Source organism: Metopolophium dirhodum, chromosome 3 (genome assembly GCF_019925205.1).
Source record: "Metopolophium dirhodum isolate CAU chromosome 3, ASM1992520v1, whole genome shotgun sequence".
NCBI lineage: Eukaryota > Metazoa > Arthropoda > Insecta > Hemiptera > Aphididae > Metopolophium > Metopolophium dirhodum.
Window position 1 is genome coordinate 23,537,976 of NC_083562.1, and position 22,715 is coordinate 23,560,690.

Genomic DNA, 22,715 nt, shown 5'->3' on the forward strand with positions numbered 1-22,715 from the left:
TTTTTACTAATTACCTACGCACATACGATTGATTAAAACTGTGAAGTCTACTCGCCCAACGTCCAAAATAACATTATAAAATGTACTATATATGGATATTGACGGATGTGTGGCATATATCATGCTCACTACAAATTAGGTACCCACCTACCCACCTATAAAGCATATTATTATAACCTCTTGACGCCGCCACTGCCAGGTATCGCCGTCGCCACGGCCATCGGCCGCACAACAAACGGTTGTCATGTACACATACCGCGGTATAATATATTAGTGGGATTGCGAGCACCCGAGGACAGCTGGTCTAGGTTAAACACAACGTATTTTTTTCCACGTTACGATATTGTCGTAAAATCGTTATCCCGCGGAGCCGGTCAATTTCGTCCAAAATGGCCCGGAGGACCGTCGAAAATTTTAACGGATTCGTGGCGGCAACGGTGAGACCCGGATATGCTACCACCATTGTTTTTCATAGCATTAATTTGAAACGTCATTTCTGTTTTCAGCCTCGTACTCCGGCGAAGAAGTCGACCGCACAACCAGCAGCGCCAAGTCGAACCAGGCCCGCGGTAACGGCGACCGGCAAAAAGAACGTACCGGTGCCGGCGGTAAAGACTACCGGCGCGGCGCCGACTGCGCCACCGACCAGAAACAGTCAGTATTGCCAATAAGACGACGGTTGGCACCGTCTTTCAGTCCAATTCCGATAATGTCATACAATATATTAATATTATTCGTATATTACGAACATAACGATCATAATAATAATATGTGCTCGTCGTCGATATTATTGTTAATATTTTCTAACGTTTAGGGGTCGTTGGTGTTGGGGGAGGGGTGGCTAGAGGCCATAGGGTAATACTTCCCCATGGCCCGCACAATCACCTAAATCGATTTAACGGACATTCAATTGATACAAAGTACAAACACCATATATAGGTGGTTTGAATCATTCGTTAGAGGTCACAATATTTGTATTATCTACGCACGAAAAAAATATCCCGTTATTTTCCTGTAGAGTAAAAAATAAAACATATAGGTACGTACCTATGGGTAGGGCCGTAGTCGTGGATGGCGGGGGGGGGGGGGTAGGGGGTTGAACGCCCCTTACAACACGGAATGTATATAATTGTATTTTTATATGATATGTAATTTTTATGATATCCACCCCCTCCAATATTAAATTCGTGTCCATAGCACTGCTTAAGTGTGTTATATATTTTCCCATATATATACGCTATTCAATTGACGATGCTTTAGTTTTTTTATATCATATTACATAATATATTAATAAGAGGATAAAGAAGAAAAACAGTTGAAATAAAAATTATATTTAGAACCAAAATATTTTTGAAGAGTCTTATAATTAATAATATACTTACAATAGTACCCATTAATGAACCATAAAAAATAAAAATAAATAGTTTTAGCATCAAATTATATTTAATAATTCCAGTTGGTGTTTATGCTCTCTTTGATGATAATACGCGTGATATAGAATTACGACTTATAGAAAGTATAAAAGAAAATTTAAATAAATTAACAAAGGTTGGTAAATAAAGGATTGAAGAGAAAAACAAAGAAAATTTAGAGTAATGTAAAAAAAAAACGTTTACAAACAAAAATAGTTTTAAGCCTTGGACAATGAATACATTCAAACAACTTGTCGGATTAATTCTGGATACCAATTCATTTAAATATAATTTATATTATAAATAATAAAAAACAACTATTTACAATACCTGCTTCTTGTTTTGTTTTATTATTAAATTATAATCATGTTTTATAAATTATAAATATTAAAATCGCGTAATATTACATGATTCTTTTATATAACCAACTCTAATTTATTACACTCCTAAAATTAAGTTAGAATTAAAAATAAGATGATCACGTTGGTACTTGTGCACTTAAAATAAGTATAATAGTATTCAATATTTCAATACAAAAATAGTATAGGTATTATAGTCTTATAGTTTATACATACTAATAAAATATAATAGGCTAGCACTATATCCAGGTTTCGCCAGGAAAAAATAACAATACATTACTATACAATACTATCGTATTTACGCAATGTATCTCGGTTTTAGTGTAATAATTGATTTCAAATATTTAAGCTCTTGGTATATTTCTGAACGTGGTTCAAATTACTCCCTAAACTTCCCTGATATCTCTAAGAACAATCTCTGATATTTGGTCGAAATCGCTTAAGTAGTTTTTGAGTCTATAGGCAACAAAAATATAGAAAAATGATTTTATAAATAAAATCTTATATTTGTTTTAAAAACGCAACAATAATATAATATGTGGCATTTATGTACGAAGATACCATGAAAATGTAAAGTCTTTAGGTATCATAGTTTTAACTCTACGTTGACCACTCAGTCAGCCAGAGCACGTTATATTATATTATAATATTATATAGATGTTGATTCTATAAAATATTTCATAAATTATTATCTCGGCAATTAGTCAGTAATATTTTCGGACACGATACTCATATAATAGTGTCTGCCGTTGGGTATACATTTACGTTTTAAATCTGTTATTATTGTCATACAATATTTTAATATTTTATCCTACATTTATCCTATTTTTCGTACTTCCAACTATTTCCATTTTTTTTATTGAATTTGTTTTTATTCTTTGATATTTTTATACATAACGATTTGTCTTTTGAAGACATACTTAATATAAAAGTCAGAAACCCAAAATATTTTTCGATCAGCATATCACATCTCTTATTACAAATTATATCATTATTTTGATACCGTAACCGGCGTAACCCAAACTCCTTATTTATTTCAGTAGGTATATAATCAAGTCCTATGGTTATTATTTGTATTTTTGTACAAGGTTAGGTGAGCGTATTGTATATTTGTTGCACCCCCTGCGAGTTCTGGACCACATTTTTTTTTATAAATAATGGACAAATCCAATATAGAATATTGATTTCCAATAAGTTAGATACGATTAAAAATGTAAATTGCTTGGTGAATTAAGTTCGACTTATTATTAACCTATTAATTATGACTATCGGAATTTTATGCACACATGTGTCGGTACGTAGAACAATAGATTTATTTTTGGCTTGTAAAATTATCAATATTTGAATAATATGTTACCAATTTTTTTACATTAATGATTAAGTGGAACAAGGTTTAATGTTACCTACTAAGTGTCACGCAAAAATGAATATATTTTTATGCGTGGTACAAGATATATGTTGTGTTATTAAAATCCGTCTTAAATAAATTCGTTATAATATTACCTGGTTGGTTATGACGTTTCAAAGACACGTGGATGTAGATATTCGCATTATTAAATGGAAAATATAATATTGTTGGTCGGAGGTAAAACGTTGTATCGTACAGACTAGGTAATCTGAACTAGATCTTTTGCAAGCTTTTTGATCTGTACAACTCTATTGTTTTCTGAACTAAGATTACTTCTCGAATGTTTTAACTGCCCGTTCTCCCTCGAACTACGATTACTCTTATCTGTTTACATTTATAAATACAATTTAATATTGCTTTCTTGGCCATTGGTTCAAGTTTTCATTGGACCGTATCGTAGACCAGCGTAGATGTATTTTTTTTTCTTAATAATTGTAAACAAAACTATAATTCTTATTGTGGATTTTCTGAACAAACACAAGAAACCACTTTGTATTGGCTTTTGTTGTTGCTTAATGATCATTTTTACTATTGTTGAATGACTAAACATATATGTAACTGGAATAATATACTTTTCATTTTATTATTCTATACGTACCTAGATGGCAAACGGTAAAGCATACACCAGGATAAAAGTTGCTCTTAAGTAATATAAATGACAATTATGATATAAAATGTAAGACATTGTTGTTTTTATTTGAATATTGTTTGATTTATTTATTACACTTATATTTTATAATTGTAAGTTTTTTAAATGGAATAATATATATATATATATATATATATTTATATATATTTATATAATTATTATATATGTATAGATTTATATAATATAATATCAATGATTTAAAATTATTGGCCCATCGAAAATAATTATTTTTGTTCAAATTATTTTAATAATATATAGTACGTTTAACTCGCCCCGGTTTATTATCCAAGAAGTTTAAAATACTAATTTGAAGTAAATGTTGACTTTCAAAATAAAAATGTAGGTATTATAATAATAAATAGATTATCATTTATTCATATTATTATTATGTTATAAGAAAATTCTAGGCTTATATTATAATGTTTAAAATATTCAAAAATGTCACAAGCAGAATATATTATTAAAATGTAAATTTTATTTGAAATATTTAGAAGATCAACATAACACCCACCCATTTGTGAAAGTGGAAAAACTGCAACGAAATGTTACTACATTTAAAAAACTCTCGGTCGATGTTAAAAATAAACACGTAAAAGTTAGTATTAAACAAAATGAAAATAAAATCTTACACAAAGAAGAAAAACCAATTGACGACGTTGATAATAGTACTACAGCTCACAGCAATTCATCAGACGTATCAGATAACCAAGATTATGAAGATGACTTTGAAGTAAAATAAAACAAAATAAAAACTATATTTTTTTTAACTATACAAACATATTTTAAGGATTATGAATCTGACTTTGAATCTGATACTTCGGTTGACTCGTTAGTAGTTGAATCGCCGTTAAAACCAACCATTGTAAGCCAATCAATTTCAAATGACACAGTAAGTGTTAAGTTTGCACTTCCCGTGTGTGTAGAAGAAAAACTGGAACCATTCTTGGATGAAAAGTTTGAAATAAACTCATTAGAACGGACCATTGAAATGGGCTTAAAAAACTTTAAGACCGCCGGAAAGAGGAAGCGAGAACAAGAAGTATGTCTAATCTGTACAATATGAGCAAAATTACTTTTAAGTTAAATTTGAATGTACCTAGGTAAAGGACAAAATCCAAACTAGGGGAAATGTTTTGATGGGTATGATTAAACTGGACACTGTTAGCTTTACGCTGCTAGATCTGCCAGCGATACCTTATGAACAATATATAAAAATGTACGGACGTTCAAACATGACGCAGGTAAAATTAACATATTTTAGTATCAAATACTAAATATTATTATGAATTTTTACTTGACCAATGTACAGTGCATTTTTTTTACCACTTTAAACAGATAAATATGATAAGACATATTTTAGAAACAAATTATTATAAAAATAAAATTAATAGACGTGTTTAAAAGTTTATCATTAAAATAGTTTAACATTTTCAGGTTCAAACACAAACTCGTGATGAAAACGCAGAGAAGGAAGTACAAACTAATGAAAGTGATTTAGCCGAAAAATGGACTCAACATCCCATAGTCTTAACAAATGATATGAACTGTTCATCAATTGAATATTTGAGAGTAAATAAAAAATCTCGATAATAAGCATCACTTATAAATAAATAAGTTCTTAATAATATATTACAAATCTGTTTATAGTTCATTGCATTAGTAGTGATTACCAATACTTATTATATTTCATACAATAATACTATACAATTAAAATAATAATCTTTATATATACAGGAAATCTCTCAGGTTGGATAATCCAACACGAGTAAACCTGAAGGATTTCCTTTGTTTTTGATTCTGAGCAGAATAATGAACTAATGAACGTACTGATTTTAAAATGTTGTGTATTTTTTTTGTGTCTGTCATTATCTTTTTGGAGCAGTAAAAACGAAATGATTTTCTTTTTCAGTATCTTTTTGATAAAAAAGTGAATATTGTTGGTACTTTAGGGGGTAAAATGCAAAATAAATCATCGTAAGAAAAATTAAGAAAAAAACTGGAGTTCTTGACAAAATTGATTTTGTTTTTTTGATTTAATCAAAAATAAATAACCATAGATTCTATACAATTTCACCAAATGTTTATATAAGCATATTATTTCCTACAATATGATGAAAATGTTTATTGATATAATAAGCTATTTAGACAATTTTTAATTTTCAAATTTTAAGTTCTTAAATTTTTTTCTATAAACATCAGTAAAAAAAATATTTTGGCTCAAAAAGCTTGAAATTTATACAAGCTCATAAGTTGTTATTGATAGACATGTCAGCTTCAGGTCTTCTGTGGTCTACAGTCTATTGGTCTTCGCTCAGAATCATTTTTCGTATACAATGATTTTATATAATTTAATTCAAATTGAATTCATCTGTTATAGTTCCCCACATGACACCTAGTCTACAGCAAAGTGGTGTCCACTTGCCCAGCATTTGTTTTTGATTTTTTTAAGTAAAAATAAATTTTTAATTTGTTTCTAAATAAATAAATTATAATTTATAATAATTATGAACATTAAAATCAGAACGAAAAAAATTAAAAATAAACTATAGGTCTAAATTAAACACTCATACTATAAATCCAAAGTCCTATTTCTTCGAAAAAGAGTTTAAATTATAAAAATAATAGAATAGTTTAATAGATTATCTCATAATTTGTAATCTCGGTGTCGAGACTCTTCGCAATGCAGCAAATGAGTTTTTTTTATTGTATTCGTATTTGTGTGATTTCTCGGTTCAATGTTTTTTCACTTTTATATTATATAGCTGACCCGTGCACTACGTTGCAGTAAAAAATTCCAACTCTTATATAATCCAAATTTTGGTCAATTTGTTCTTTAATATTCGGTGTACAAATATTTTTTGTATCATAATTTGTAACCAATGACGCAAATATAAAAATAAAAACCATTTATAGAAAAATCCCATTGAAAAAAGGCCTGTCAGTTTTTCCCAAATTTTCCAATTTTTCTTTCCGTGAGAATCTCATTCAGAATATTACGATCATTTACAAAAAATGAGCCACATCGATCCAGCAATTCTCAACTCTCAAGTGATTTGGTTACCAACAGACAGTTTGTATTATAATATTGATAACTAATAGGTATAATATTTAATAAATAAATGGCTCTTTCAAAATTGTGGAGATGGTTATAATATACTAATCTATGATGGTGCCACGGGTATTTCTATTTCATTGGTCAATTTTCCTGGGACAGGATTCACTGAGTTGAAACAATGCTCCGCCGTGTATTCTATAAATTAAGGAAAACCATTTGATAATTGGATATAAGGTTACAGAACCTATTCCCGTGACAAAATATCATATACATATTATACATATATATATTACATTTGAACAGAATCATTTCTTGTATGATAGAAATTTACTGAATTACGTAAGACAAAACTATCATATATAACGTACTTATCAATATACCTTTATATTACAAATAATATGTACACGTACACAATAGTTATACGATATAATATGTATTTATTATTTTTTGGATTTTTGTATCAGTATTGCGGTTATAGATTTTATTTTCGTGGGAAGACTTTCATGACAAATTGAAATACGTTAGTATCGTGACTATGGTATATCCATCGAAAATATTTCGGAATGGATTATAATACAAATAGTAATATATTATAATGTATAACTTTGTGCATCGTTTGAATCGTTAATAGTTTATCGTATATTATTAAAACTTGATTGAATGGCCGATTTCAAAGTTAAAACAAAACCACATTTATTCTAATCGGAAAGTAATGTATTAATCTAACCATTTTATATATTTATCTGAATTTATTTAAAAATAATTTAACCGTTATTTTAATAATTTTTTTAAAAATTAAATATCATAAGTAGGTACATTATTGTGTTCTTACGTTTTTCTGATGGGTATCCGTAGGTATTTATTGATTTTATCATTTTAATATTTCCTCTTTAATTGAACTTTTTTCATTAATTTTTCAGAATTAACTTTAATTTTATTTTCAAAATATAGCCAATTTATTTTAATTTTTGATTTGATCGATACCTAGTTGATTTTTATACTCTACTAAAAATACGAGCTAAGTGGACAATGGATATTTTGTAGAATCTTATTTTATTTTAATTTTGTTTCATAAATGATTCGTTTGTTCACACTAGTTAGGCCTATTTACTATTTAGTATGTTCGTTTGATGCGTTGTAGATACTAGAGAGTATACGCACGCTTGTCTAATAGTACCAAATAATGAAGCTTTAAATCGATTATTTTTGTTCCAGGCGAAACAAGGCGTCGGTGGTAATGAACCACCTGATAATCGACTTCGAACACACATCACCATGGTAGATCCTGACCGAGTGATCGAGGTCGCCCGAATGATGCTTTCTATGTTGGAACAACAGTCGATGGATCGATCTGAACATAGGCTAGTGGCTAATGACTTCGACATGGGCTTCAGCAATGGCTACCTAAGCCCGGCAGTCTCCTCCTTGAAATTCCTTGCAAAACGTCCAGTCACATCCATAGAATTTTCGAGGGTTACGTCAAATGTCGAGTCACTTGTTACAACGCATGAAGTACATATTATTACCATAATATAGTATAATATATTACATTTAAGTTCAAATAACTTATTACTAAGACCTTTAGGCTGGTATATAATTTCCTTTCATCTTTAGTAATTTTATTTGTATTCAAATAAAATACCAAATAACTAAAAAATAATGTTTGGCAAAAAAAAAAAACTAAAATAATGAAAAATTAATTGCCAAAAATCAAAAGTATTTACATACCAGCTAGTTTACTCGATGATACAGGTATTGATATAGTATTGATGTAGTTAATATGATATTATGATAATTATTATTATTATAGGGAGTCAATTGTGTTATAGAGTTATATCAGTTATAAATTATACCGAATAATGGCTCAGACAATTTAAAAGTGAAACCTAACATGCCATTTATATTTGAAACAAATTAAACATTGTGGAAAATTGGTGTTCGACTATTTCAATTATTGTGATTGAATATTATTTAAAATCTAATTGGAATAATATCTATAGTTTTAATTTAAATAATCAAGTTTTAGAGAATACTAATTGATACCTAGTTGTACGATGGTTGTTTTTCAGGTGATAGATTCATTTTATCAATATGTTATATGTATCTGGAGTGTATCAATTACAGAACATCCCGAATATGTTCTCAAGTGCCCTAACCATGTTACATCATTTTGCACCATTTTCAAGTCTACCATAGGATTTGTCACAGCTGCACACGTAGATGGGTAAAATACATATTATTAATTATGTGGGTACCTACTACCTGATATGGTTGTAATCTACATTTTGGTGCGTTTGTTTTTAAATTAATTAATAAAATAATAATTAAATTAAAATTTTAAATATTACTTTAAATAAAAGTAATTTTAGAAAGATGTTTACAAAACAAATATATTATGGATAATGTTAGGTACTATGAAGGTATTTAGTAATAGTGTATATAAATGACAAATACTTAGAAGTTTTTTACAATATGATTGATATTTAGTTATATTTTACATTAATAACTTAATAATGATATAGTAAATTTAAAATTTTGTTTAAATGGAAATTTACTATAATAAAATTAATAATACATGATATCAAGAGCAAAATATAAAATTTGTACCAACTAAGAATTATGTGGCGCCATCTAGGTTTTGACTAGAAAAACTTTAAACATTTTAAAATGCAATTAATTTTTTTCAAATTTTAAATTATAGAATACCGGGTGATTTTAGTGATACATGGGTTTTATATCTTACATTTTTTTCAAAATATTATTTTTATTAAAATGTCAACAACAATGTGGCTTTTATAATAAATCATATTGAGAAATTAAAATTGAATTTGTACAACGATTTGTTTAAATAAAGTCAAAAAAAAAACGATTAGAATTTAATATCGGTGGTTCATAGTTATTATAATTAAAATTAATAATTAATCATAAAAAAAAAACAATTGAAAAATTTGTATGATCATGTAACATGACTTTTTATTCTGAATCCTTTAACCTTTTTAAACTATAATATTGATATGCTTGTGTTTTCAAAGACAACCAATGAATTATGAACCACTACGCATCATTATTAAATAAGACTATAATATAATTATGTTTTGGGTACTCGAGTATTGCGATAATTATTTTTAAGATAACTAAAAAATGTATTACTATAAATTATGAATGCATAACTCTTCTTATATAAGTAAATATTTGCGTTAGCCCATAGCTACCTGAAACAGTGACAGATGTTTAACTCGTAGGTACCAATAGAATAATTTACTACTTTATTAAAACAATTTTTTTTTAATAATATGATTCTAAGATTATAATATTCAATAGTACCTATGATATACTTACACAATTCAAGGTCCAATTTTAAGTTTATAAATGAAACATCACTGATATTAAAATTACATCACGCATCGATTCTTGAACTCATATTACTTATTCTTATTTTTACAAGTTATTTCGTATTATAACTATGGTAACAAATATTTAAATTACGACTAGATTGTCGACTTAAACACGCGCATATGTATTATACGGGGGAAGACATAAGCGCCAAAATTCTAGGTACCTTTGTGCCATAATGCCATGTTTAAGCTCCATGTCCTCGGCCCCCCCACTTTGGAATTTCAAAACAAAATTAACTCTATTCGTTTGTGTCTCCATTTAATTTTGTTTTGAAATTCCAAAGTAGGGGGGGGGGGACATGAAGCTCCATGGTTAATAGATTTATTATTGACAAGTTTTTATAAGATCGAAAAAATCAACTGATTCATTAAAATTATATCTACTTGTATGTATATTCTAATAATTGAACAAACTATTATTGATCATTTTTTATAAGATCGACATTTTTAAATAACTACTTATATAAAACATTAATTTTGGAGCAAATGATACGTCATAATGTACAGTAAAAAGAAAAACCGGTTTTGGATACTTTCAGGAGTATATGCGTGTGGGATTTAAGAGAATCAAAACTGCATCATCAGCAAGTCAACGGTCTCCCTTGTCCACTACGTTCACCATCCTACAATACAGGTACATTGCACGTTAGAAAATCTTACACAAAATGACCAAATTATGTGAATTAACGCCGTCTAAATTTGTTTAGCGTTGTCAATCGACCAAGGTCATAGTTCGAAAATTGTTGGCTTAAGCACGGTAACATACAACAATGTGACTAACGAAGAATTACCAGACGAGGTGAGTATTTATAAATCATCATATTTTACTATTTCCGTAAAATGCACAATTTTGATAATGTTGTATTTTCATTTCGTCTAAGTATTTCTTAATTTCTCTCTATCACTACCAGTCCACTTATATCAAACTTACAACAGACCAGTGCCTATTTACGGCTTACCACTACCGTGGTATAAATGTATAATTTTATCATCGGTACTAGAATTAATTTTTAAAAAACAAATATAGTTAACGAGTCGTGTTTGCAGCTTTGTAGCTTGGATGAAGATTTTGTGTTGGCCGTTTGGACGGTCATGGATAGTTGGGCAGACGTTTCCGAAATTTCAGAAAACAAAAGTGCCGGCACTGCGCCTTGGAGTTCCGTGAGACTGGTTAAAACGCAAACTATCAATGCCAATAAAAATATCCCTAGGTATGAAAACATATTTTCATATCGTTTTACAATAAATAATTTATTAGGTAAACTCATTAACAATTTCAGATATTTGTCTGATGGTGTCACGGCCACGTGCTTATGCTTGAATAACAATCAGGACGCTTTTATTGGCACTAATTGTGGACTTGTTTTCCGGTGCAATTTGGGGGGACACAAAGTATGGCCATCGTACTTTACCTACGAGAATACAGGTAACTAAAAATAGTTTTAAAAAACTAAATGGAAAGGTTACTGTTATAATTGTAAAATGTAACAATATATCAACTCTAACTTTCGATAAATTGTATGTTATGTTTTTTTAATTATTCAGAAATATTTTACTTTACCTACGTTAGAGTTTCATATATTTTTTTGAAAATATACTTAACCACATAACTTTATATACACACAACACACACTTATTCTCTTTTAAATCAGATTCAATGTTTATTATTATTGTATATCTGTGTAAAACTGTGAATTGTTAAAGATTAACTGATACATTTTTCCATATCGTGAATGACGAGGCGACGAGGTGTGGTCTCTACTCGACAGATTAAAATTATTGTTCTTTATTTTTGTTTCTCCGTCGAAAACTGTCATATTTTTGGTACAAGTCTGATCGCAATTTAATTTATTTCATCGTATTTAGTTCGTTTAATTTGTAGAACTAATTCTGTTTATATCCTTATGATCTAAATTAAAACTTTACCATCATTTTTTTATCATAATTATACCTATATTTTATGGATTTTTATCAGAAAAAAAATTTATAAATTTAAAGTAATAACTGATTCCATATTTATTCATAGTATAACTAAAAAACTAACTATAAACCTCCATATTATATGAATAATATAAAAAAAAATCGAGAATTGAGAAATATCTAATAAATGTTATAGGTGAACATTTTTCCGTTAACTCATTGGATGTCTGCCCATTTGATTTGAATTTTTTTTTGGTAAGTATTTTTTGTTTCCCTTTTTCTTATTATTATTATATTTTTATTGACAATATTTACATATTCATTACATTTTTTCGAAGAATTAATTTGATTGAAAATAGGTGCTGCACTTGCGTATTAAAATACTAATATTATATCTTGTTCATGTATTATCAAAAATGTAGACATGCTGGCTTAATTATTTAAATTATAAAATTAATTAATAATTTAAAATAATATCATAGAACAATAAGAGCATAACAATTAACAATTGTGTTTCATGGTGGTTATATTTTTCCGCGTGAAAATCAGTTTGACATTAAAAAGGGTTAATAATTTATATTGGTAGTAAAAACTTTTAATTTGATATGAAAATATCATAAAGTAGAAAATATGATTATTTGCATTTACATAATTTACATTTGTATAAAATTATCCATAGTTAAAATCGCATTTTTTTATCCACTATTATTTTGTTACTTACCTACAAAGCTTCGGTAAAAACCTGTTATTTCCCGAAATTTTAAAATCGGTTACCGTTATTTTAAACCTATTTTTATTCCCAGTTATCGGTTACCGGTTACCATCACGATTTTTCAGTTAACATAAAATGTTATAATAATTAATAACATAATATGTTTTAACCAGTTAAGAACCGATTATCGATTTTTATTTTTTATAAATACCGTGTACCGACTACCGTTAATATAATAATTATTATAAACTGTAATATATTAATATGTTTAATTTATTTTAGCTACATAAATAATGATACGCTCATAACTACTATTATAATAGTTTAGTAATTAATAACTTCTTAAAATTATTCTTAAATCATATTACATAATATGTGTAGTACAATTGTTTTGAGAAAACTGATATTCGGTAATCGATATTTTTTCGAAGCGTTTACGTTAATCTGTAATATTGAATATAGTACCAACTGGAAGTACGACAAGACCTATTTAAAACCGGTAACTAGTATCAAATTTGTCTTTGGTTACCACTTAAGTAGTAAGGGTAACCGATATTTTTGATAACGGTTTTAAACCCTAACTTACCTATGTTATAATTATTAGCCTTATGAAGATATCATTTATTTTGGGATTTCACACCTTCTTTGAAATTAATTATTGGTAAAAAAAATGTATTAATTTACCTAACTATAGTAAAATTCTACCGGGTAAATGTACTTTGCTTACATAATATCTAAGTAATACGCAAATCAGTAACACAAATCAATAATCGATTATTTTTCAATGTTTATCTAGGTACATATTGAAGTACCTATATTGCCTATACGACGCGCCGTGTAACACTGTACGTTTAGGCAAAAGAATATTATTAAAATACTGTACATATAGTAGCGGCTGGCATATTATATTATTATTATTATATAAGTTAAGACATCAAAGGACGTATTTTAATACTTCTTGGTTCTCATACAAAATAATTTATCGTCAAATATTGGTTTAATGTTTTTTTTTCACATCTCATTAATAATTTCAAGTCTGGTTTTGAGTTGGTTTTTTTTAAATTTTATTATATCATACAATTATCAGACTAGTTGTATCGTAAAAACTATTCAAGTATATTTTATGGAAAAATGTAATTAAGTACAAAAATAAAAACCTAAAGTATGTGTTTAAACTTAAAAGCAAATACTTTTTTTCCCTCTGTAATACTAAATAATTTTAGTTTGATAATAGTATTATAATTTTGTCTGTATCACGGATACAAATACGGGGAACGAAAGTTGACGACTTAAATAAAATATGTTATCACTTTACCATTCGGCATGTCAGAATTCAAATTGTTTCTATAGGTTTTAAAATTACCTATTAATTACAAATTTATCTATCAAATGGAAATTTAAATATTACAATTTAAGATCAAAATATAGGTACCAAGTTTTTCCTTTTAACTTAATTGTATTAGTTTAAAATAATATAATCCATAAATGAATATACTAAGCAGTACTGGAGTACCTAAAAGTTAAAATATCTATGTTCAACATAATTTTATTATCGAGATACAGATTTCGATGTTTATTTTAATTAGCTACGACAAAGCGATATTCTAAAAAGGATTCAGCTAGCAAAAAAAAAAATATTAAATAAGACATCCAAGGGTCACAAGAACTCTATATTATATAACAATAATTATATGGTGGTCCTAAAATATTGACCTATCAAATCAAGTCTGCACACCAGGACTGTAAAATCATACATAACGCGGCAAGGCCTCTGAAGCAATTATATAACTATTCCATATTATACGCGATGCTGTTTTATGTTTTCACAATTATTGAATAATATGATATTATAATTGTAATTTAACTAACAGAAATTGAAAAAGTTCAATATTTTAAAGTAACGATTGTTTTGTGTGTAAAAATAAATAGGAATAATACAATTAATTTCATAGCTATCAATTTTTTTTTACGTTTCAAAATTTATCTAATACTATCAAAAAGCTTATAGGAAAATGAACATAAAAAATAACAGTTCACATTTTACATATTTCAAATCATAATAAAAACTTGCTGCTTGATATTTTCTCCACTGCAAGGTAAAAAATTGAGTCATATACAAAAATGTATCATTAAGGTTGCTATGGTAACGTAGGTTGTTAGAGGTAACCTTACGAAAAAACTAATTACAAAAAATGTTATCCAGATTAGCGGTATTTATTTGGTTGTTATGGGAACATAATTTTATATTTTTTATCGTTTGCTAAGGACAACCTAGGTACTATAAATATCTAATAAAGTAAATAAACTATAATTCATCGTTGTTATTGTTTAGTTGCCATGGCAGCTGAAATGGTCGGAAAAAAATGTATCCTGCCCAAAACATATAATATATTATGCTAAAAAAGTGAAATGTGCGAATTCAAAACAAAAGTCAACGACTGGCATAAAAAATAATGAACTATTTTAAAGTTCTAAATGCTGCAAAATGATTAAACTCTCGTGAATTGTAGTTAATTTCACAGAACTTATTATGGGGCATACACGGTTCGAATAAGGTAATCGAATACACCAGCATGACCATTTAAACTGTATATTTATCATGCACAGTCCGAAGCGTGCAACTGGGGTCTTTATTAATAATTCACTAGAATTCTGACCCGAATATAAATTCCCGTTCGATAAAGGTTTAAACTGTATAAAGGAACATTTTGTACTCCTCTACGACTACGTTCACCCGTAATTATAACATAATAATATAATGATGTTTATATGGTATCTACTATTATGTTGAATTTACTTTATGACGTATATATAGTAATAATACTTAGAGACAAGTACGTACTTAAAATAATATTTATGCATTTTAACATTACGATTTCAACAAATGTTCTGTATTTTTATATAGGTAGGTAGTTAATGATGTATGTACATTATGTTTGAACAATTATGGAACAATAATATTATAGCTTACATTAGTAATGTTTACGTTTTGAGTATACTTCGTGGAATTATAAAAACTTACACAGTTTTAATCAGAGCTTTTCTTTTCATTCTGTATGGGTACTCAAAACTTCTATATTTTGAACATATGAAACAAAAAGTATGTTTATCCATTTAAAGCACTAAAGTAAATTGAACTTATGAACAAATTTCCATTCAAACGCGTTAAAACTGAAAGCACATTTTATATAATAATTCCTGCACCAAAATTTGTGGTTTACAGCTAACATGTGAGTGGGTAATAAATAACAGTTATTATGTTTCCGTTAAGATCACGAAAACAGCTGAACTCACGGTTAAATAATTTTAGTTTGTTAAAGTTTATAATAATTAAAAAATATTATACTTACGACCACATGCAGACATATTTAAAAAGCTAAAACATGGTCTGTTGATTTATATTATATATCGTCTTAAATTGTTTGCATTTTTGTCGGTTATAACGCCTAAAATAAGTTACCTAACCTAACCTGAAATAATAAACAGTTTTCACATTTTTTCTCGGTATTTCATTGTTCGAAATTGTCTTTAAATTATTTTCATTCGTTTTTAACACAAACCTGGCCTAACGATACACACTCCCGTCGGAGTAGCTTATCCAAAACGGTGTTTTAATCCACGTGCGTAGGTAGTAATAATATTTCCCCCGTGCACAGTGGGGCCAGTTGACCATGTTTGTATTTAATTAACTAATGGCGTACCAGAACGGACAACAAATATATACCCCTTTTGCTTGCCCAGAATTAATAAAAACAACATTACAATACTCGTCTATTATACCTGCTACCGCGTTCTGACCTAATTATAGGTATGTAGCCAGGTAGGTAACTGTACCTACCGCAAACAAAATGAGAGTAGATTGCACATTCAAAGACAATTTGTAAACAAGGGACGATGTCATTATTTTATAATTATTTCTTTTCTGCGCAATACATATAAATACATATATATATAGATTATAGTGCCACTTTAATTCCGTTTAACTAATAAAAACGTGTTCTACAAGTAAATTATGTAAATTTGATTCATGATAATTAAAACTAAAAAAAAAAATAAGAAAGAAAATGGATAGAAAAATGTTCTAACCCCTGAGATAATACTCACTATAAATTATATATTATTATAGTAGGTGTACCTACATATTATTATCTGCATAAAATGTTAATTATAATGAATTAATTAAAGAAAAGTAAACTAATTTTTTAATACCTATATAAATATAAATGGAGTTATATAATTAAACAGAAAGTATTATTAATTAATTTTAACGAGATAAAGCAACAACAGGTGTGATACTGATTGTGTTACGTTTTTTTATCATGTCAAATGACATGTAAAATAAAAAAAAAAAAAAGCTTAAATATCTAACTAATGCGGTAATATTAAATCGTCATATAGAATATTGTTTAAATCGATAGTAGCTGAATATTGAACAGCAATTAAATAAAATGAATTAGAAATTATTATTACTTTAAAAAAATTTATATTTTCCATTATTAGGTTGTGTCTGATATGTAAATAATAATTTTTTAATGTTATAAAAAAGAAAAAATAGAATCGGATCGGATCCAAAATAGTATTAAATATTAATTAATTTGAAGAAAAAGAAATATTTTACAGTTATTCAAGTTAAATAAATTGTTCAAACATGAAAGTACACTAAATGCCTTTAAAGTTATGTTTTACGTCTCTATATGGTATGTTGTTACTTTATTCTAGTTAGTATTGTGTGTATTATTTTTAGAGATGTTTAGATATTTGACAGATAGCAAGTTTTAATTGTTTGAGAAAAATGAAAAGAATATTAGAATAATATGAATTACTAACAATGACTTCTTCTTGTTAATGTGACAAAACCAATTATATAAAGAATTTGATGTGAAATAATAATTACACTAAAGTGACAGTTATTGTATAAAATACGATATAAAATAGTTGAGAAATATTTTTTTAAAGTCCACTCAATTCGTAAACTTAATATTATATATAAGAAACAATTAATAGGCTTTATAACACCAATTGATATAATATGATCTAACAAATTCTTATAAAAGTCTGAAATGATTGCAATACTAACCTAACTTATATCGGTTTAAAGCAATAATTATTATTGTTGGGAACGATTATTCGGTGAACTAAATTTTATGAACAGCTTATGAACATTCGTCGAATTCACAAAATTTTAATATAGCTAACGATCGTCGATCATTATATTAAATCTCGAAACTACAAAACAATTTCAGCCGATAGTGGTTTTCATCAAAAAACAAACAAATAAACCTTACCGAAATTCAAACATTTTAATTAGTGATTGCCAGGGATTGAAAACTTTATAATAACGTTATATTTGACAAAATACGATTGAAATTTGTAAAAGTAATTATAACGGAAAGCTATAGTCAAAAATAATTAAATACCGTAAAACAAAACATAACGATTACAAAACATATTATGTATCGTTAAACAAAAGCCCTGGTGATTGCCTGCAATTACTAATACCAGTAATACCATAGTAACTACTGCAAGACTTTAAACAAACGTGTAATACATACATTTTAAAATTTAATAAATACAAAAAATATTAATTAGGTAGACAGTATATTACTGTATAAGTAATACATTATGATAGTATAATTTTATTAAAAATGACAAAAAAATTAATATATAATTTTTGTAGTTACTAATATTCAAGTACATTCATTTATATATAAAACAATTTATACTATTTATTTTGTTTTTTAGTTAATAATTATACTTACTTACTTTCATAGTGTTTTATATAATGTATGATCCAATGTAAGGAACTGAAATCGATTAATATTCGCCTAAAGTAATATTATAGGTGATCTATTTCATAGGTACTAATAGTTAATAATATCATAAATTTATACAAAATAATATTATTCTATTCCAAGCTACTATCTATAATATTATGTATGTATTGTGTTTTATGCTGTTAAAATATGTTTTATCTGTCAATGAAAATAACTGTCGAATTATTAATTGGTATTAATGTTGTAAAAGTGTAAATTAATATGACAAGACAAATATTTAGTAGGTAGGTACATCACGATTGATAAAAATGTTTTTTTAATATTTACCCTTTAGTTACAGACTTACTGTAATGAATATTAAAAGCCATCAAGTTTACGTTGTTCTGATATCTTTATCATATAGACCGTCCCATTGGCATATTTAGCTATTATGCACAATGTATAATATCATATTTGGTTTTATTATTTATTCACTAATAATAGATAAAAACACTAGAATTTAGGCATTTCGCTATGAACATATAAAAATAGAGGATACGTTTGCAGGCCGCGTGTTCGAGCAATGAAGTAATGCTGTATCACGCTAGTCGTCGAGAAGCCCTGAGACGGTTGTTTGCATCGTCAAAGGATGGAATGAGTGCCCAGGCGCGTATCGTAAAGGCTCTATGGTGCACCGGACATCCTGGAATCGTGTTCGGGTTGGATTCATTCTCCAGGTGATCCAGACCCTCTTTCAGCTATATTTATATAAATATGTTTCACTTGTATTCTCTTTGTTTGTGTAACATACCAATTTATTATGACATTATCGTTTGCAGCGTACACTTGTGGGACCTTTGCGACGACATCACTACACCCATAATGTCCGTACCGTTTCGGGGAAAGGCTGTTACGGCCATGTCATTGACGTCAATGCCAAAAAACCGAAACACCTACTTGGTCAGTACTCGGTATACCATTTGAACACACATTTATCTCAAAAAATCTAATGATATTCTAATACCGTTAAACAATTAAAAATGTATAATGTTTATCACGTTGAGGGTCATTCTTTCAAGTAGGTAGCTATTAATCAGTTTATCTCTCGACGGTCAGGTTAATTTTTTTCTTCATGATCCACATAATAAACTCAACATTTTGCTGTATAATTTGGAGGGTCAGAATATGCTAATTTGCTTCCAGGACAGGTGAAGGACGCTACATATTTGCTTCCTATTCAAATAACATTAGTGGAATACTGACATCGCAGTTCCGTAATTTCGTTACATTTTTTTTAGATTCCGAGCAGAGAAATGAACGTATTATTAGATGTACAATGACGTCTGTGTTTTTTTTTTGTGACTGCCGTGTGTCACCAGCTTTTAGTTTTTTAACCAGCTTCAATTTTAAATTTGAGAGTGGTTTCTGGTAGCACGTTAGATATAATTGGTAAAGTAAAGTTTTTCACAAGTAAAAAACATAGTACCTACTGTATAAAACAATCAGAAAAACAAGATGAAAGTGATGAAAAATTGAAATGTTTACGCAAAACACGGTTTTGACAAAATTGAATTTATTTTTTTGTTTTCATTTAAATATTAATAATCGTAACCACTTTAAATTTAAACCAAATTGCTTTTTTATTTTTTTTATTAGTTTAAGGCTTCGACGACAGAGGTCGTTACCTGTAAGGTTGGTAGGGTTGGTACGGTTGGTTAGCAACACGTGTATGTGTGGCAAGGTTTTTGCCACTATGAACCCAGGTGGTCACTCATCCGGGAACTAGTGTCAGTGGATGTTACTTAATCTCAACCACATTGAGTGATTGATTGTAGCCACCACACCAAGCCAAGCCACAAAAAGCAAAATGATAATGATTTGCCTTTTCTAGAAATTATGATTTTCAAAATATATTGGCTCTTTTTTTTGTTATTCATAAATATTTGAAATTTGAAATTTTTTTTCAATTTATGTATGATATTTATTGTGTAAATAAAAAAGCTTTAAATTGTAATAGATACAATGATCTTCATGAGTTGGTCTTACAGAATTCTAAAAGCATCGAAAATCCATTAGTACCTAACATTTTCGTTTACTTATAGACATTTGATGTTCTAATTTTGACAAAATTGGATATACAAGCAAAAAATTGTAATTTATTTATGTTGTATTTTATTAATGCGTTTACCTATTATTGTTTTATACACACAATACTAATTTCAAAATATTTAATATTTAGTCTTATTTAGAGATATTTATCGAACCCTAAACCTAGATATTCACACAGAATCACATCGTTTTACAATGTCTTTGGAAAAATATATTCAATGTACCATACTACTAATATGAAAATTAATTATAAAATATAAAATATCTTATAAATAGAGGCTCATACAGTTGCACATCGTATCTAAAAATAGTCGTTTTAGGTATGCACTGTGATATATCATTGAATTAGAATATACCACATCCATTACAGTGACCTATTAAATTACGAGGTAAACTATAACTATACAGAAAAGTGACTTCCTTGGTTTTTAAACATTTTATTTTGCATATTTCATTTTCAAATGCAAAATATGAATTCAAATTGAGTAATTTAAAATTGAATTTGTTTTTAAATATTAGCATAGTAATATCATAAAATACGTGAAAACGTATAAACACAAAAAATTCAATGATGTTATCACATCATGTATTTTTTGAATCTTTACTTATACAGTTCCTATTACATGTTTCTACTGATAAATTTATTGTTTATCGAGAAAAGTCACACATTGACTACATCCAAAATCGTTGATGTGTTACAACACTAATTTTGTTTGGAAGTATTTCGTTTTAAAAATATTACTAATTTGATACAAGAACTCAGTATCTATAGTGCATGTAACACAATTTATTCAGATTAGACTGAGCTGTTATGGGGATATTCTAAGTACCTACTTGCTCTAATTTATAGAAATATTCCCCGATCGTAAATATCTCAAGTCAATAAACAACGACGACAGTCAATTTCAGTAAAAACTGTGTGTTTGATACTATCACTAAATTTGCATACTATATAACACTGATCTTACTCAAATTCGTGTGTGTTTCAAATACCAGATAGTTTAGTTACGATGTTCCATACAAATTATATTATGGATGTAAAAATTATAATTTTCTCATAATTTTTAAAAATGTCAATCTTCATCAACTCGGAACGATCGATCGCACGATAGTTAGTATTGATGAAACAATAATATTGAAGTATTGATTGTTATTGTTGACAGGGATTGGCGTTTGCTGATGGTGCGGTGGAACTGCACCAGTTGAAGTTGGACAAAAGGAACGAGACGGCCGATCGTAGCGACCAGCTCACTAGATTTCTGGCCGGTCTATAGAAGTGAACTGTTGCAAGCTACTAACATAATATAGAAATAATGTGCCAACAACAGTGTTTTTAATTTAATAATATATAATATATTTTTCTAGCTCTGATAACGTGTAATATAATAAAAAATAATATCGATTGCTCGTGCGGTACACTGCAGTATTCTACGGAACAAAAATACCGTCTTACATACATGTATGTACAACTACGAAATATTATTTTAATTTGCCATGTGCATAACTATAAACTTTGATAATTTTATATACTATTGGTGTGTAAAAGGTAAAAAAAAATATATAATAATATAGTATTATAATAACAAATAATAAATCAAACATAATATAATAATATGTCATTACTCATTTATCATAAAAATTCCCATCCATTTTTATTAGCTTCATAATATAATATAATATAATACGATTCTAGTTGTCGATCAGTCTACTTTAAGTGTTTTGAGGAAAAAATACTGAATTTCATTCCCTGTTTTCTGCCATATCTTTCACAATCTATTCAGTTATTTTTGCTCCCCGTTCGCGTTCTTGTAGTTTTCGTCAACCAATTTGCTCCACTGGTGCATATTATTCATTGCTCCTTCCTTCATGACGTTAAGTTTTGGATTCATTTGACCCAATGCCTGTAAATAAAAAGTAATTTACAATACATTCTTTGTTTCTGC

The 22,715-nt window shown here is 28.1% G+C and overlaps 2 protein-coding genes across 2 annotated transcripts in view; one reads left to right on the plus strand and one right to left on the minus strand.

Moving 5' to 3' along the window:
- The first annotated feature begins 313 nt into the window (after positions 1-313).
- Positions 314-22,114, plus strand: LOC132941327 (cytoplasmic dynein 2 intermediate chain 1-like). The gene is made up of 16 exons (XM_061009340.1): positions 314-437; positions 507-654; positions 4,320-4,558; positions 4,616-4,867; positions 4,929-5,069; positions 5,263-5,397; positions 8,099-8,395; positions 8,953-9,107; positions 10,818-10,912; positions 10,986-11,077; positions 11,326-11,489; positions 11,559-11,704; positions 12,395-12,453; positions 19,231-19,400; positions 19,503-19,623; positions 21,936-22,114. The coding sequence occupies exons 1-16, from the start codon at positions 390-392 to the stop codon at positions 22,044-22,046; spliced, it is 2,373 nt and encodes a 790-aa protein (XP_060865323.1). The 5' UTR covers positions 314-389; the 3' UTR covers positions 22,047-22,114.
- Positions 22,089-22,715, minus strand: part of LOC132941326 (dual 3',5'-cyclic-AMP and -GMP phosphodiesterase 11A-like) — a 92,983-nt gene continuing 92,356 nt past the window's right edge. Inside the window, exon 17 of the mRNA XM_061009339.1 lies at positions 22,089-22,673. Coding sequence (XP_060865322.1) covers positions 22,554-22,673 — 120 coding nt within the window. The 3' untranslated portion in view covers positions 22,089-22,553. The remainder of the gene's footprint in view (positions 22,674-22,715) is intronic.